The sequence below is a fragment of the Euprymna scolopes genome, chromosome 19 (assembly GCF_053919585.1).
Source record: "Euprymna scolopes isolate OS-2025 chromosome 19, ASM5391958v1, whole genome shotgun sequence".
In the NCBI taxonomy this organism is placed as follows: Eukaryota; Metazoa; Mollusca; class Cephalopoda; order Sepiida; family Sepiolidae; genus Euprymna; species Euprymna scolopes.
The window spans coordinates 138,467,048-138,483,923 of record NC_136500.1 but is presented as its reverse complement, the minus strand read 5'-3'; the positions used below and the strand labels follow the sequence as shown (position 1 = coordinate 138,483,923).

Here is a 16,876-nt window from a genome sequence, read left to right as displayed (position 1 = left end):
CAAAGAGAGAGAAAAACTAAACAAATATGCAGTACTTGCCAGAGAACTAAGAAAAAATATGGTACCTGATGAAAATCAAAATAATACAAATCACTGTTGGAGCACTAGGAATAAACTTAAAACAAAAGAAGATACGTCTGAATCGACGGAAAAACTGATATTATTCAACCAACGGTAATGTTAAAAACAGTTGAAATTTTAAGGAAACCCCTTGGGTAAGATACTAGTATACAAGAATGACAAATTCTAACTCGGCATATATAACCTGCAACGAAATAAAACAAAAAAAAGCCCAGCCAATAGAACTGGTCCACCAAAAGTAAAAAGTGCCTATTCTCCTTTCCTCCTCCTCCCTTTACCTATACTCCTCTGTTTCCCCCCCCCCTTCCCCAAAAAATCAGGCGTCGAAAGACTAAGGAGGAGAGAAAGAATTAACAATGCCTCCACTGGGCCAGTGCGAAGAAGAATGGAGCCTAGGGCAGGCTTATTGCTAAGTAAATTTCAGTAAGGACCAATGGCTACTACCAACAAAAAAATCAATGGTAAACAGTTGTTGAAATAACACAAATTAATTTGAAAATCGTATCGAAAGAGATGGAGAAATAGGGGGAGATTTGTTGTTATTCAGACTCAGTTTGATGTAAAAAACATTCAGTATTTGAAACGTTAGCATGTCAGAATGAATAAACTGTTATTTCAGCATAAAATCTCTATATATAAAAGCGAAAATGTGTGTATGTATGTATGTTTGTATGTTTGTATGTGTGTTTGTGTGTCCGCTAAAAACTTTCGACAGACACGACAAAAATTCACAAACTCGGTATCATATTGAAGCCCCATCCTTCGCCAGAAAAATATCGAAAAATTGGCACAAAACGTCTATTTTTTCACCCCGAAATCGACAATTTTCGACAAGGGGGGTCAACAAAACCGTCCCCTCGTGACGACGACCGGTTCTTCGCAGATGACGTCATGACCTGATTTACTTTAAATAGTTGAAGAACTGACTAAATTTCATGTACGTCGCGTTAGCACAGTTGGTTAGCGCGTTGGTTCGTTATCTAAACATTTTGGGTTCGAATCGTGGTGTGAGATGTCTTTTTTTTTCGATTTTTTAAAATTAAATATTGAACCAGTGTTATTTAAGCCATTTTTCACGTAACGTTCGTTTTTCTGTTTTTTTTTTTACTTCGCTTATCCACCCCCGACCACACACCAAAAAACACCCGGGTACCCACCGATTTTTTAAATTTTAATATCGAAACAGGCTTATTTAAGCCATTTTTAACGTGTTTTGTTTTTTGGTTTTAACGTTCGTTTCTGTTTTCTTTTTGTTTTTTCGATTTTTACATTTAACATCATTCGTTTGCCTTACGTTAGTTTTTTGTGTTTTTTTCGATGTTTTGATTACCCCTCCCCCCGCTTAAGTTGCAACGTTCATTTTTATGTTTTCTTTTTCACTTCGCTTATAACAAACAAGCCTGGTCATCGACCTCATTTTCTGAATAGCTATTGCTTACGTCGTCGTCGTAACGCTCTATGACTTCCGTGCAGACACCTGTCATTTTGTTCTTACTCTTTCAGTAACTAATTATGACTGGCCGAACGGTTCATGTTTTTTTCACATTTTATTTTCAAACTTCGCCCCAGGGCTTCGGTTTCGATCCTACCCCTTGGTTTCTTTTTTATTTAAGAGCACACACACCTCCAAACACCCGGGCAACGCCGGGTACCCCCGCTAGTCTTATATAAAAATGTAATGTGGTTTTAACTTTAATATGTCAGAAAAATATTATTTCAACATAAAATCTTATAGAACAACATTGTTTTGTTTTTAAGTTTAGCATGCAGAATAAATAAAATGCTATTTTAACATAAAAATTTAAAATAAATGATTGGTTTAACTTCAGCATGTCTGAATGAATAAATAAATAATAAACAATAAAATAAATTTTATCGAAAAAACATTAACTTATTTTTAACTTAAGTAAGTCCGACTAAATAAAATATTATTTCAACATAAAATCTTATAGAAACACATTCATTTATTTTAAACTTTAGCATGTCAGAATAGAAAAAATGTTATTTAAGCATAAGTTTATAGAAAAAAAAATTCAATTATTTTTAACTTTAGCATGTCAGAATAAATAAAAAATTAACATCAAATTTCATATAAAAACATTCATTTAATTTTAACTTTAGGATAAATATAATGTTATTTCAACATAAAGTCCTATAGAAAACAATAATTCATTTGTAACTTTAGCATGCTAGAATAAATAAAATGTTATTTAAGCGTTAAGTTAAAAAAAAGGAATATCCTACTGCAAACTTAAGCAGAGTAGACCATCATAGATTCTAATTAAAACCTAATTATGACAGACAAAACTGAAATGTAACAGGCTAATAAAACTCTAGTATATATGAAATGTACGCAATGAAACTAGTATATATTAAATGTACGCAATAAAACTCTAGTATATATGAAATGTACGCAATAAAACTCTAGCATATATGAAATGTACGCAATAAAACTCTAGTATATATTAAATGTACGCAATAAAACTCTAGTATATATTAAATGTATGCAATAAAACTCTAGTATATATGAAATGTACGCAATAAAACTCTAGTATATATGAAATGTACGCAATTAATCTCTAGTATATATGAAATGTACGCAATAAAACTCTAGTATATATGAAATGCACGCAATAAAACTGTAGTATATATGAAATGTACGCAATAAAACTCTTTTATATATGAAATGTACGCAATAAAACTCTAATATATATGAGATGTACGCAATAAAACTCTAGTATATATGAAATGTATGCAATAAAACTCTAGTATATATGAAATGTACGCAATAAAACTCTAGTATATATGAAATGTACGCAATAAACTCTACTATATATAAAATGTACGCAAAGTACAAACACATATTCACAAGCATCAGAACAATATTTACGAAATGCCTTAAATAAGTTTCCAGACTTTTTCGTTTGGCCACATTTATTAATAGTACATACATGAAACTCTAATGTAATTTGAAGTAATCTTCTCCGGCTGCAATGCACTTGCTGTCCTGTTCAACAAACTTCTGGAAGACTCATGGAAGTCATTTTGTGTGAGCGTGTCAATGACCTTCGTTACAGCCTCTTTAATCTCTACAATTGTCTCATAACAACATCCTCTTACATTTTCCTTAAACTTAAGAAATAACCAAAAGTTATAGGGAACAAGGTCTGGACTATAGGAAGAGCGAGGAAATGTCTTCATGCCCATCTTCGTCAAATAGTCTCCGACGATAGGTTGAGTTGTGGGCTGGTACATCCACACAAAGCGTCCATATTTTCAGTTCATCACGAATAATTGTGTGTACAGTTCGCACACTGATATCAATCTGTGCACTTATTGCCTCTATAGAGACACGACGATTTTTATCGATGAAATTCTTTATTTGGCCAATCACCAATGGTGTTCTGACTTTCTTACTCTTCCCGTACCTCTCATCATTCCTTACAGACTTCCTTCCTTTCTTGAATCTCTTATGCCACTCAAACACCGATGCCCGGTTCATGTAAGCATTCCACACCTTTCTCTGGCATTATTTCAAGTTTAAAACAGAATTATATTGGATATCGGTTTTCTGATAGGTTCTCACATCCAGATGGCACTTTTGAAATTCACCAGCTGTGAAAATAACGCTCTAGTAGTGTGTATTCCAATACTGAATTTTAAAGAGTCTACAAGTTTTCATGCCTGTACAAAAATGTCTGAAAACTTATTCAATGCACATCGTATTGACAAGCATCAGAACAACATTAAGGTGTAAAACAGCTTTTGTATATGTTCTGATATTCCGTAATAGACTTACCCGTATTTCATTCCCCCGCATCAATCGAATTGTCACGTCGATCAGTTTAACATCAACCATTTGCGTATAAGATACTCGATTGTTTCCACGATGTTCGTTCTTAACTTCAACGGCAAAGAACATCTCGGCGTCATCGGTGCTTTTAGCCAAAATATATTTGCAAACGCCCATGAAATGGATCACTTCTCCGTCAAAAGTTTCATAGTGGGGATCACCATGCGCGTTGCACACACATACTTTGTCTGAAATAAATGAAACAAATATATAAATTGCAGAAATTATTTGACGAAATTGCTTCTCCTCACATTATTTCCCACACAGTTTTAGGAAATGGTGGGAGATATAGAGCGAGTGAGAGAGAAAGGAGCTCAAAGAGAGATGGGGAAAGTGATAGAAAGAGAAATATAGAAAGAGAGGAGAGGAAAGATAGAAAGAGAAATAGAGAGAAAAAGATATATATATATATAGAGAGAGAGAGAGAGAGAAAGAGAGAGAGAGAGAGAGAGAGAGAGAGGGAGAGACAGACAGACTACATTCCGCCGATTTTGTACTCGGTCAGTGGAGGAGAAATCTCTCTAGACTGAGACAAATTTTATTTTGTTCCTATTCAGAGTACCCCTTTGCGGGCGCTGGATTTTTCACATATTAAAAATCTACCTTGAGTTAAACCTTGCCCTCGTGAGGAGACAAGTAAATAAGAACAGTGTGTGTGTGTGAGTGTGTGTGTGTGTGTGTGTGATATATATATATTTGAATATTGGAATAGTTTTACTTTATTTATTTATTATTTTAATATTTATACTTACAATTATGTTCGCCGCATGTCTAATTCATCAATATTTAACTTCTCTTAAAGTAAAATCTTGCATAATTATCTGTTTTATTTTTTAAAAGTTGATGTTCTAAGACCTTTTCTTATTTTACATTAATTTTATTATATATATATATATATATATATATATATATATATATATAAGGTAATCTGATGAATACGTGACTAAATATGCAGAAAATGCATAATTTTGAAGACTTATTAATCGCAATATGAAACAATATTGTAATGGTTACCTTTTCAAAAGTAATAAATAAAAACTGTGAAAATTTCATATTTTGAACTTGTGAGAAACAGTCAATGTGTAGATGTAAGCCACACAATTGTAAAGATTGTCCCTGAGCTTTGTTGATAGTGATTTCAAACGACAATCGAATTGCGAATTGCAATCTCCTAAATCGAAATACCGTGTCCGGTGGAATCATAAGGATGCGTGGAATGAGGACATCTTCACTTTTTAAAGGACCTGTCAAGATTGTTGCTTCTATGATGTACATTATTTTTTTTTCTACTGCAAGCTATGTGCCATTGCAAAACATGGGTTGGTTTATATTTCGCAACATGATAATTGGTGCGCTAAGTAGAGTATTTAAGACAAGCATTCATTTCATCTGCTGACGTTGATTGAGGAATTACATGTAACGTTTGTTTGAAATCTCCTGCAAGCGGTATTACTGCATTTCCAAATGGTCTGACATTGTAACGTAAATCTTGCAAAACTCGATCAAGAGCTCCAGGTGATTTTTTGTGTGCCATTGTGCATTCATCCAAAACAGTAAGTTTGCATTTATGCACTAGTTTTCTCATTCTAGATGTTTTGGAGATATTAAACATGAGAGTTTTGAAAAATTGAATGTTTAATTGTAATTTCAAAGCAGAATGAGCAGTTTTTCTACCTGGTTATAAGGTCGCATCTATTCCGCAAGAAGCAAGATCGAAGGTTATTTCTTAGTGTGATCGAGTGGCTTCCAAAATGAATTTAATTAGAAAGGTTAACCAGTTCCTCCTGTTCTAATTAACAGTAATTTTCAATTAACTTTCCTTAAGTAATTTAAGTGGCTTAAACAGGATTTTTTCCATGTTTTGACAATGTCTTATTCACTGTAAGTAATTTAGGAGACTAATATAGGATGAAGGATTAGAGAAGGATAGATAGAGAGTAAGCTAAAGTGATGGAGATAGAAAAAAAGAAAGGAAGAGGGGAATAGAGAAAGAGATAGATAGACAGAGATAGTGTGATTGAGATGTAGTGACAGAGAGACAGGCAGAGAAAGGGAGAGAGACAGAAGAGGGGGAGATATAGAGGAAGTCTGAGAAAGAAGGGAGTTCAAAGAGATATGGAGAAAGTGATAGAAAGAGAAGATGGAGAGAGAAATAGAGAGAAAAACAGAGAGATAGAGATAGATAGATAGATATAGAGAGAGATAGATAGATAGAGATAAACAGAATATTAACTATATATATATATATATATATATATATATATATATATATATATATATATATATACGAAAGCAATGTAGACGCGACTCGTAAAAAAACAGTACATCGTCATATCCAGGTTCAATAATCACTATTTGTTTATGCTGCTTAAACGGTTGTATTGCAGCATTTAAAATAAAGTTTTAAATATGATTTGTTTTTTATGTTGCAATGTTTAGGAAATTTAAACGAATATATTTGTTGGTTTAACGTTTAAAATACTGACCACTTCAGCAACGAATACGCGATTGGTAAAAAAGAAGTGTTCTTACGCACGTGACTAACAATAAAATACAAAATCAATATTTTTCGGTATTTTTCGAGACACAGGAATTTGTTTTATTACTATTATTATTTGATAGTAAATATATGAAAATAAACCATATTAGTGTAATGCAGAATATTAAAAAAATCGCTAAGAAAAAATGACGACCCCTCCTCCAAAAAAAAAAAAATATTTGCTACGTTCAAAATGATCGATGTTCGCTGAGATAAAACGATTTCGAAAGAAAGTTTTTTAATATTATAATATTTTTCATTTTAAATATATAAAAACACGCCTGGATTATATAAAAACACTATCGCAAAATGTCGAGGCAATAGGACCAGTAATGTTTTTTTTAGATTATCGGTTAGTAAAAAACATTACTTTACATATATATATATATATATATATATATATATATGCGTGTGTCTATACTCCTATAAATTCGTTTTTATTTTGTGTGTATTGATATTCATATTAAAAACGCTCTTTTCTATTTATTAAAAAAGAAAATACAATGTTCTTATATATGGGTTGTGGAATTGCATTCACTAGCAGAAGATCTAGCTAATTTGTATATTCTTTTAAACATTCATTTTAATTAATTCCCTATTAGTTTTTTCGGTTGTCTTATGGGATGATCATCTTTAGTAAACTATTACGGGTAATTATATTCATGCAGATATTCTACATGATTTATACTTATATAATATTTGAGTATAATCTTTACAGTAAACGCAAAATTGTTTCCATATATATTTATGTATACGTATATATTTTTGTTTAATGCATAAAAGTGAATATGTCTGTGTGTCTGTGTGTCTGTGTGTGTACATTTTCATACGCAATAACTCTTTCAATTTTAAGCCTACAGACTCGAAATTTGATAGACAGTGTAAAGAGATTTGGGAAAAAATTTGTAATCCGTGTTCGCGCAGAAATTTGGCTGTTAAGAGGGTCAAAGTTCAACGATTTGACCTTTGAGAACTCTAACACACTACTCCGACAATTTTGGGTTCAAACACTTGAAATTTTAGATATAGGTTACTTGGACATGCGTCTAACTTAATAACTTTATTTGAGCCTAAAACAATAAATGTTAAGGGGGCATAATAGGGGTCAAAGTTAAAAAAATTGCCCGTTTTTTTTTTTGCTCAGCATACACCTCCAAACATCTGGGCAACGCCTGGAACCCATGCTAGTATATCTATAAAAGTGAAGTGTCTGTGTGCGTGTCTGTGTGTTTGTCTGTGTGTGTACATTTCCCTACGCAATAACTTTGTCAATTTTAAGTCTACATATTCGAAATTTGATATACAGGTACTAAGATTTGGAAAAATCTGTGTAATCTGTATTCAACCAGAAATTTACCTATTAAGGGGTTCAACGATTTGACCTTTGAGAACTCTACCAAACTCTTCTGACAATTTTGGGTCTAAACACTTGAAATTTTAGATATAGGTTCCTTGGACATGGATCAAACTTAATAACTTGATTTAAGCCCCAAACAATAAATGTTAAGGGGTCAGAATAGAGGTAAAAGTTAAAAAATTTTAACCTTTGCGGTCTCTAACAAATTACTTAGACACTTTTTGGTCTAAACTTTTGAAATTTGACATAAAGTTACCAATATATAAATGTGTGTATGTTTCGCTTTTTCGACGGGTTCGCTTTTTCGCCGATATTTTTAAAAGTCACCCTCTCATTTCTATTATCTAGCCTTAATTAAAACCTACGTCACTTCCGGTTTGGCGGTGATCGTAACGACAAAGACGTCAGGTTTTCTTCCTGTTCTTTTCGTCCTTCGCGGTACGGGTTCGAGCCTGTCTTTCTACTCCCACTGTTTTTGGCTCAACACACGCATCCAAACACCCGGGCAACGCCGGGGTGAAATGCTAGTCTATTTATATGTCTATAAAATTGAACGTGTGTGTGTGTGTGTGTGTGTGTGTGTGCGTATGTCTGTGTACATTTCCCTACGCAATAACTCTGTCAATTTTAAGTCTACAGACTCGGAATTTGATATACAGGGTACTGAGATTTGGGAACACCTTTGTAATCCGTTTTCGGTCAGAAATTTGGCTGTTAAGGGGGTCAAAGTTCAACGATTTGAACTTTAACAACTCTACCAAACTCCTCGCCAATTTTGGGTATAAACAATTGAAATTTTAGATATAGGTTCTTTGGACATGGATCTAACAAACTTGATTTGAGCCCAAAACAATAAATGTTAAGGGGCCATAATAGGGGTCATAGTTAAAAAAAATTGACCTCTGGGGTATCTTCTAAATTACTCAGACATTTCCTTGTCTAAACATTTGAAATTTTACATAAAGGGTATTCAGAGATAGGGCGATCTTGTTAATCGGTTTAGGTCGAAAATTTTTAGTTACTAATATATGTATATATGTATGTATGTATGTATGTATGTATGTTTGCATTCTGCCTAAAACATTCGACACAAGCGACGGATTTTACCAAGATCAGTATCGTTTTGACGTTCGACCTTTCAGACGACACATATCTAAAATTTGGCTAAAAACATTAATATCTTCCTCTCAACTGGGCACTTTTCTACGATAATTTTTAAAGCCATCATCTACTTTCTATTGTCTAGCCTTAATTTAAGCCTAAGTCACTTCCCGTGTTGCGGTGATCGTAAGAGCAAAGACGTCAGGTTTTTTTTTCCGTTCTTTTCCTCCTTCGCGGTACGGGTTCGATCCTGCCTTCCTATTACCACATTTGTTTAGCTCAACATTCACATCCAAACACCCGGGCTAAAATTCTAGTACATCTATAAAAGTGAAAGTGTCTGTGTGTGTGTGTCTGTGTGTCTGTATGCATTTTTCTACTAAATAAATCTGTCTATTTACGCCTACAGACTCGAAAGTTGATATATAGGGAATTAAGATTTGGGAAAAAATTTGTAATCCGTTCGCCCAGAAATTTGGCTGTTAAGGGGTCAAAGTTCAACGATTTGAACTTTGAGAACTCTACCAAACTCCTCCGCCAATTTTGGGTATAAACAATTGAAATTTTAGATATAGGTTCCTTGGACATAGATCTAACTTAATAACTTTATTTGAGCATAAAACAATAAATCTGTAAGGGTCATAATAGGGGTCAAAGTTTTAAAAAAATTGACATCTGGGGTCTCTTCCAAATTACTCAGACAATTTCTGGTCTAAACGTTTGAAATTTGACATAAAGGGTATTCAGAGATAGGGCAAGCCTTTTAATTGGTTTGGGTGGAAAATTTGAGCAACCAATATATAAATGTATGTTTGTATGTTTACATGTCTGCCTAAAACTTTTGCCAGAAGCGACGGATTTTCACAAGATCATTATTGTTTTTAAGCTCGACCTATCAGACGACAAATATCGAAAAATTGCCTAAAAACATTAATTTCTTCATCTTTAAGTGGGCACTTTTCTACAGGCAGGGGCCACTTTTTTCACCGATATTTTCGGAAGTCATCCCCTATTTTCGATTGTGTAGCCCTAATTTAAACCTACGTCACTTCCGGTTTTGCGATGGTCGTGACAGCAAAGACGTCAGGTTTTTTCCCATTCTTTTCCTCTTTCGCTTTACGGGTTCGAGCCTGCCTTTCTATTATCACATTTTTTTCCTCACAAAACACCCCTCCCAAACAGCCGGGCAACGCCGGTCTGAAATGTTAGTATATATATATATATAAAATATTAACGTATATGTATTTAATATATATTTTTGTATTTTTTGCAGAAGATTTATATTGATTTAAAATTAAAATAAAAATAATATGTATATTTAAAAACAATATTCATTCATATTGGTCTTTGAACAATTCCTTTTTTTTACAAGGAGTTCACCACTTACCAAGGCCCGGAAGCCACTCAGGGATAAGGGTTATTGCATGTACAGTACGTTGTACGTTGGTGTTGAGATTTCATAAAGTGTCTACATAAGGGGGCGGTTAATCAGGAATTTGTTTACGTTGGATTTGAAGACATCCAAGTTGTAGTCAGATGGGAAACAGGCAGACGGAACAGAGTTCCACTGTCGTGCTGTTCTAAGAAAGAAGCTGTGTTAATGGAATCTACGTTTTGATTTAGGCACATATAAAGAGTGGGGAAAATTATTGACAGTGGCTTCAGCTAGACGGGTGTTTTTCGTAAAAGATTGGCGAGGGGGACCAGAGTTTGGAGCTCAGACGAGCACTTGCCATGGAAATAACGGTAAAACAAAGACAGGCTCACAACGTCTCTTCTATGGGAAAGAGGTTGCAGGGAAGAGAAAAGGGCATCCCCCACTAAGCCACGAAGTCTATTTTGTACTCTGTCAAGGCAGGATAGACTATTTTTAGCAGCTCCTGCCCAGATATGGCAGCAGTATTCCATCCTTGGACGTACTTGGCTTTTATATAGATATGCTTTTTTGAAAATTTCAATGAGTTAAGACAGTGGACATACTTCTACAACACACACACACACACACACACACACACACACACATATATATATATATATATATATATATATATATATATATATATATATATATATATATATACTAGCATGGGTGCCCGGCGTTGCCCGGGTGTAAGGTGTATGCTGAGCCAAAAAAACAAAAACAAAAAAAAACAGTCAATTTTTTAAACTTTTACCCCTATTATGCCTCCTTAAGATTTATTTTTAGGGCTCAAATAAAGTTATTAAGTTAGATCCAGGTGCAAGGAACCTATATCTAAAATTTCAAGTATTTAGACCTTAAATTGTTGGAGGAGTTTGGTAGAGTTCTCAAAGGTCAAATCGTTGAACTTTTACCCCCTTAACAGCCAAATTTCTGGCCGAAAACAGACCACATAGATTTTCACAAATCTCAGTACCCTGTATATCAAATTTCGAGTCTGTAGACTTAAAATTGACAGAGTATATACACACACATATATATACATATATATATGCATATATATACATATATATATACACACATATATATACATACCCACATATATATAGACTTATATACATATATATACATATATATACACATATACGCATATACACACATATATATATATACCTATATACGTATATATATATACATGTTGCGTAGGGAAATGTACACAGACACACAGACAGACACACAGATGCATTATATATATGTATGTATATATATATATGTATAATTATATAAGAATATATATATATATATATTATTTTATATTAAAACGAAAAAATGGAGAATTTCAAACAATAAAAGTTGGAAACATGTTATTTACGTACCATGGTCCCATTGCGGTGGCGGCTTAACTGAAAAGATAAAGATTGTTTTTATTAGAAACTTTACGATAGTTTACGTTAGAATAATTCTTAAAATTAATTACTTTGTTTATCCTCAGATTGGGTATTAGAGTGTCACATTAAGAAATATATTTGCGGATAACATTATGAACAAAAAGTCAGATAAACTTCATCGTTTACATTTATATAAAAGAAAACACACACACACACACACACACACTATGTAGAATTTTGACAGATATTTTCACTTCACATTTTTGATATGATTATAAACAAAACTTCTGTACGTTTTTTTCCTCGGCAACCAAACGAACAGAGTTTATTTCATATCTAAAATGGCATTTCCTCTGTTAATTGCGGTATTTTGGCCACTCGAGGATAAGAGTTTAATGAATGTAAGAATGTGTAATAATAAGTAATTGTGTAAATTGGATATAATTTGATTAATTATGGAGAGAGTTCGACAAACGAACAGAGTTTATTTCATATCTAAAATGGCATTTCCTCTGTTAATTGCGGTATGTTCCTGTCTATTTGTTTATTTATTTTTACTCGGGAGTCATAATTTATCAAGGCCCGAAGGCCACTCGAGGATTAGAGTTTAATGAATGTAAGAATATATAATAATCGGTAAAGAACTTGTTTACATTAGATTTGAAGGCTACCGTGTTGTACTCAACCGAGAAGCATGCGAGTGGAACAGTGTTCTACAGATGGGCAGTTCTGGGAAAGAAACTTTGCTCAAGGAATCTGCGTTTAAATTTAGACCCATATAGTGTGGGGGAAATCATATATAATGGTTGTAGATAGTGAAGTGTTTTTTGTGAAAGTTATGCAAAGAGGACCATAGATTGGAGTTCAGACGAGCACTTGCCATGGAAATAGCGATAGAGCAAAAGCAATATCACAACGTTTCTTTAGTGGAAAAGAAGTTGCAGGAAAGCGAAAAAAGTATTACCTACTACTACTACTACTACTACTACTACTACTACTACTTGGTTGCTGTTCCTATACAGTTCTAGGACGTCTATCCTCCCAGGCTTTGTCTTTTCTCTTTGAGGAGTTGTCTTATCACTAATAACCTGGGGAGCCTTTACCGAGAAATTCTAACAGGGAGGCTCAAACATTTTGTTTCAGGACAAAAGTGTCCATCCTCGATGGCGCTTGGTGTTCAATTTTATTTTTCGATCTCTGCGTCACAAAAACCCTTTATATTTTAATATTTCTAACCGTGATACTTTGAGAAGGTTGTAATGTCGGCTATTTGACCCGTGGTGACACTTTTATATCTCTTTCATAGAGAGTTATTATGAAAGGGGGAGATAACTACGACATTATGCAATAAGGAATGATGAATCATAAAATTTGTTTAACATTTAGATGATGGAATCAACATAATATGATAGGAGTAACTGGACGAATGAAAATAAATCTTGAGAAGTATTTGGAAACAATCCCTGGAGGGCACAGCTGGCACGAAATACAGATATCAGCTTAAAAAGATCCCTCGGATATAAATTCAAATCGTAAGGAAATCAAGTGTTAGCTCCAGGAGGAGTTATCTCCCTTGATCTCTTAAAACCAACCAATGAAAAAATACACACATACACGTATACATGTATACATGTGTGTAATTAATTATTTTTGTTCTGTAACGAACGATGCAGTTAAATGATTTTCGATCTGAAGCCAGATCCACATCTTTCTTCACTTTCTTCCCTTGCACAGTGCTTTATGTTCGCCGATCAGATTAGAGAAAAAAAGTCTTTCGGACCTCTTACTTTACTCTCGGCAACACGAGACCATCTCTTAACCCGTCCCCCCCCCCGGAATGAATCTTCTTCAGAATTTCACCCATATTAAAAAAACAAAAATAAAGAAAAATCTTTATGACATAGGTGCTCGTGACGAAACGAAAATTTAATATTCCAAAAATCACGCAAATTGATGAAGTACATTTATTTTTACGTAAATCAGAAAATTAAATTAAATGAGTATCCAAGAGGTGACTGTCTCGTTCGACATTTTAATAAAAAACACATATAAAAAGGAAGGAGATAACTCCACAATAAATCATACCAACTAGATTTATGTTGTAATGCCTAGGAATTCCCATTAATCGCTTAAAAGTAATTTTCTTTATAAAAAGTAAATAACTTGATCAATTTTGTTTTTATATGATATTTTCGTTTTGTCACGGGTACATACATCATACAGTTTTTTAAAATTAGTTTTGTTTTTAATATAAGGAGAATTAAAATCATGAAGGGAGATAATTAGCGCAGACCAGAGTTACATGAACGCGGGAGATGATTTCGATAGGTTTCCAGACTCTTTTCGTATCCGCACTTTTATTTATAAAAAAACTCATGAAACTCTAGCCCCTTCGAAGTAATCTCCTCCGGCTGCAATGCATTGTTGTATCGTTCCACCAAATTCTGGAAGACCCCATTAAATAACTCTTGTGCGGGCGTGTTAATTACCCTCGTCACAGCCTTTTTCCTCTCCTCAATTGTCTCATAATGACCGCCTCTACGGGTTTTCTTAAGCTTAGGGAATAACCAAAAGTCATAGGGAGGAAAGTCTGGGTGATAGGGAGGGCGAGGAACTGTCTTTATACCCATCTTGATCAAATAGTTTTTGACAAGAATGGAACATCTTTGGGACAAACTTTTCGCAAATCTTCCGCATCTTCAGTTTCTCCCGAATAATTGTGTGTACAGTTCCCACACTGACATCAAAATCTGCACTTATTGTACCTATAAACACATAACGGTTCTTATCAATGTAATTACTTATTTGGACACTAAACTCTGGTGTTCTGACGTCCTTACTCCTCCCACACCTCTCATCATCACTCACAGACTCCGGCTTTACTTGAATCTGCTATGCCACTCAAACACTAATGCTTGATTCACGCAAGATTGTCCAAAAGCAAACTGAAGCATTTCATGCGTTTATTTTTCAAGTTTAAAACAGAATATTATGACATATCGTCCTCTTAAAGTATCCCCACGTCCAGATTGAATTTGTGAAAATCTCCAGATGTGACAATCAGACTTTAGTAGAGTGTATTCCAATTCTTTCTGTAGCTGTTAATTTGGAGCTGAAGTCATTAAAATTGGTTAGTTATCTCATTAGATGTACAGTAATAACTAGGGTTAGGACAACAGAATATTCTTATCATTGTTTTGACTTTCGAGTATACGAGGAGCGTGCAATAAGTAATGCCTCTGACCCACTTCCAGTTGTCTGATCTAGCTGAAATGTTGCATGTGCAATGATTTATATCTCTACGGGTTATGTGGCAAATTACAGCTCTGAACTAATTGTTGCTTCTGTTTTACAGTATAAACTGGGTCAGGTGTTAAATGGAGCCTGTTGAATGTCGAGCAGTATATCTGAAACAGTAAGATACAATTAATCAACTGAGAACTAAATCACTCTATATAAAAGCATATAAGATATCAACGGATACACACCCGAGAGTCAAAACAATGAACATAATAATAATAATAATAATAATAATAATAATAATAATAATAATAATAATAATAATAATAATAATATATAAGTAAACAGCATAGTCAAGGAACGGTGGCTAATTAGTTAACAACAAGGATTTACAATCTGGTTTTAACAAGTTCGAATCCAGTTCGTTTCCCAGAAACACTTTCACTTAATGATGTTGATAACTATCCCCTGATATCTTTCTAAAAAAGAATTCTAACACTTACGAGTTACAATTAATCAAGGGTGAAGGTTTAATGAGTATACAGTGTGTGACACTATCGTTTTCTGCGGAGATTTACTTGCTTGATGGACGTCATGGGAACGCAACTAACTCCCCGGGGGGGATAAACGATGTTGTCCTTGCATTAGTGATCACATACTAGATTTTTAAGAATCTACGACACTTTTAAATGCCTGTACAAAAGAATCTGGCATTGAAGGCACCTCGTATACAATTGACCTACCTTCGCATGTCTTCGTTGCAATTTTTTCCATAATGCCCTTCAGTGCGTCAAAGTTGGCGACCGTGAATTTGTGCTCGGATTTCGGTATACTCGCCATTGCTTCCAATTCTTCAACTCGAACGCGGCGTCCAACACCAATGCTAAACATCACGACACCTGACTCCTGGAGTTTCATCGCTTCATTTACCGTCTTATACAAATTAGTTGATCTGCCATCAGTGATGACGATAACGATGTTGGGAGCATTTGGTCTATCACCGTTTCTTTGTAAAAAGACAACATTGCGGATTCGTTTCAGAGCCATATACGTGTGAGTGGACCCGCGTCTATAGCTGATGTCCTCGATGGCTTTGATCATTCTCTCTTTATTCGAATATTCGTTGAGTTTGAACTTTACTGAGACACCTGAACCGAAAGTAACCAGAGAGACGTGGACATTATCGTCTCCTATTTGTAAGGCTCTAATTACTCCTATCACGAACCGCTTGACTTTTCGAAAGTTGTGGTGCTGTACGCTTGTAGATTCGTCCAGCAGGAAAACAATATCAGCGACCGACTTCTCACAATCTGAAAAATATTGATGGGTAGATAAATATATAAGTAAACAGCATAGTCAAGGAACGGTGGCTAATTAGTTAACAAGGATTTACAATCTGGTTTTAACAAGCTCGATTCCAGTTCGTTTCCCAGAAACACTTTCACTTTATGATGTTGACAACTACCCCCCGATATGTTTCTAAAAAAGTATTCTAACACTTAGGAGTTATAATTAATCAAGGATAAAGGTTTAATGAGTATACAGTGTGTGACACTACCGTTTTCTGCGGAGATTTACTTGGTTGATGGACGCCATGGGGACGCAACTAACTCCCCGAGAGGGAATAAACAATGTCAAACGATAGCCACATGGAAACATGAACGGGTGGATATGTCGTTGGGTATAACCGACTAGGATGAGTTGCTTCTTGAGTTTTCATTGCGTCGCTACAAGAATTTCCATGGTCGGCATTAAATGGCAGGGACCATATGCTGAAATTTAACCCTTGTATAAAAATAGCGAACAAATACATTATTTTATAGAAAAATATATAATATACTAAATTACCCGTGACCCGTTGGGTCAGTAGTTTATTTTAGCTATGAAATTAATGCAT

The 16,876-nt window shown here is 34.3% G+C and overlaps 1 protein-coding gene across 1 annotated transcript in view; it reads right to left on the bottom strand.

The window, feature by feature from the left end:
- LOC145240375 (zonadhesin-like) overlaps nt 1-16,876 on the bottom strand; it is a 175,170-nt gene that overhangs the window by 114,056 nt on the left and 44,238 nt on the right. The window contains exons 5-7 of the mRNA XM_080103956.1: nt 15,723-16,289; nt 11,728-11,754; nt 3,881-4,122 (exon numbers count right to left, since the gene is read on the bottom strand). Of these exons, the coding sequence (XP_079960082.1) occupies nt 3,881-4,122; nt 11,728-11,754; nt 15,723-16,289 (836 nt within the window). The remainder of the gene's footprint in view (nt 1-3,880; nt 4,123-11,727; nt 11,755-15,722; nt 16,290-16,876) is intronic.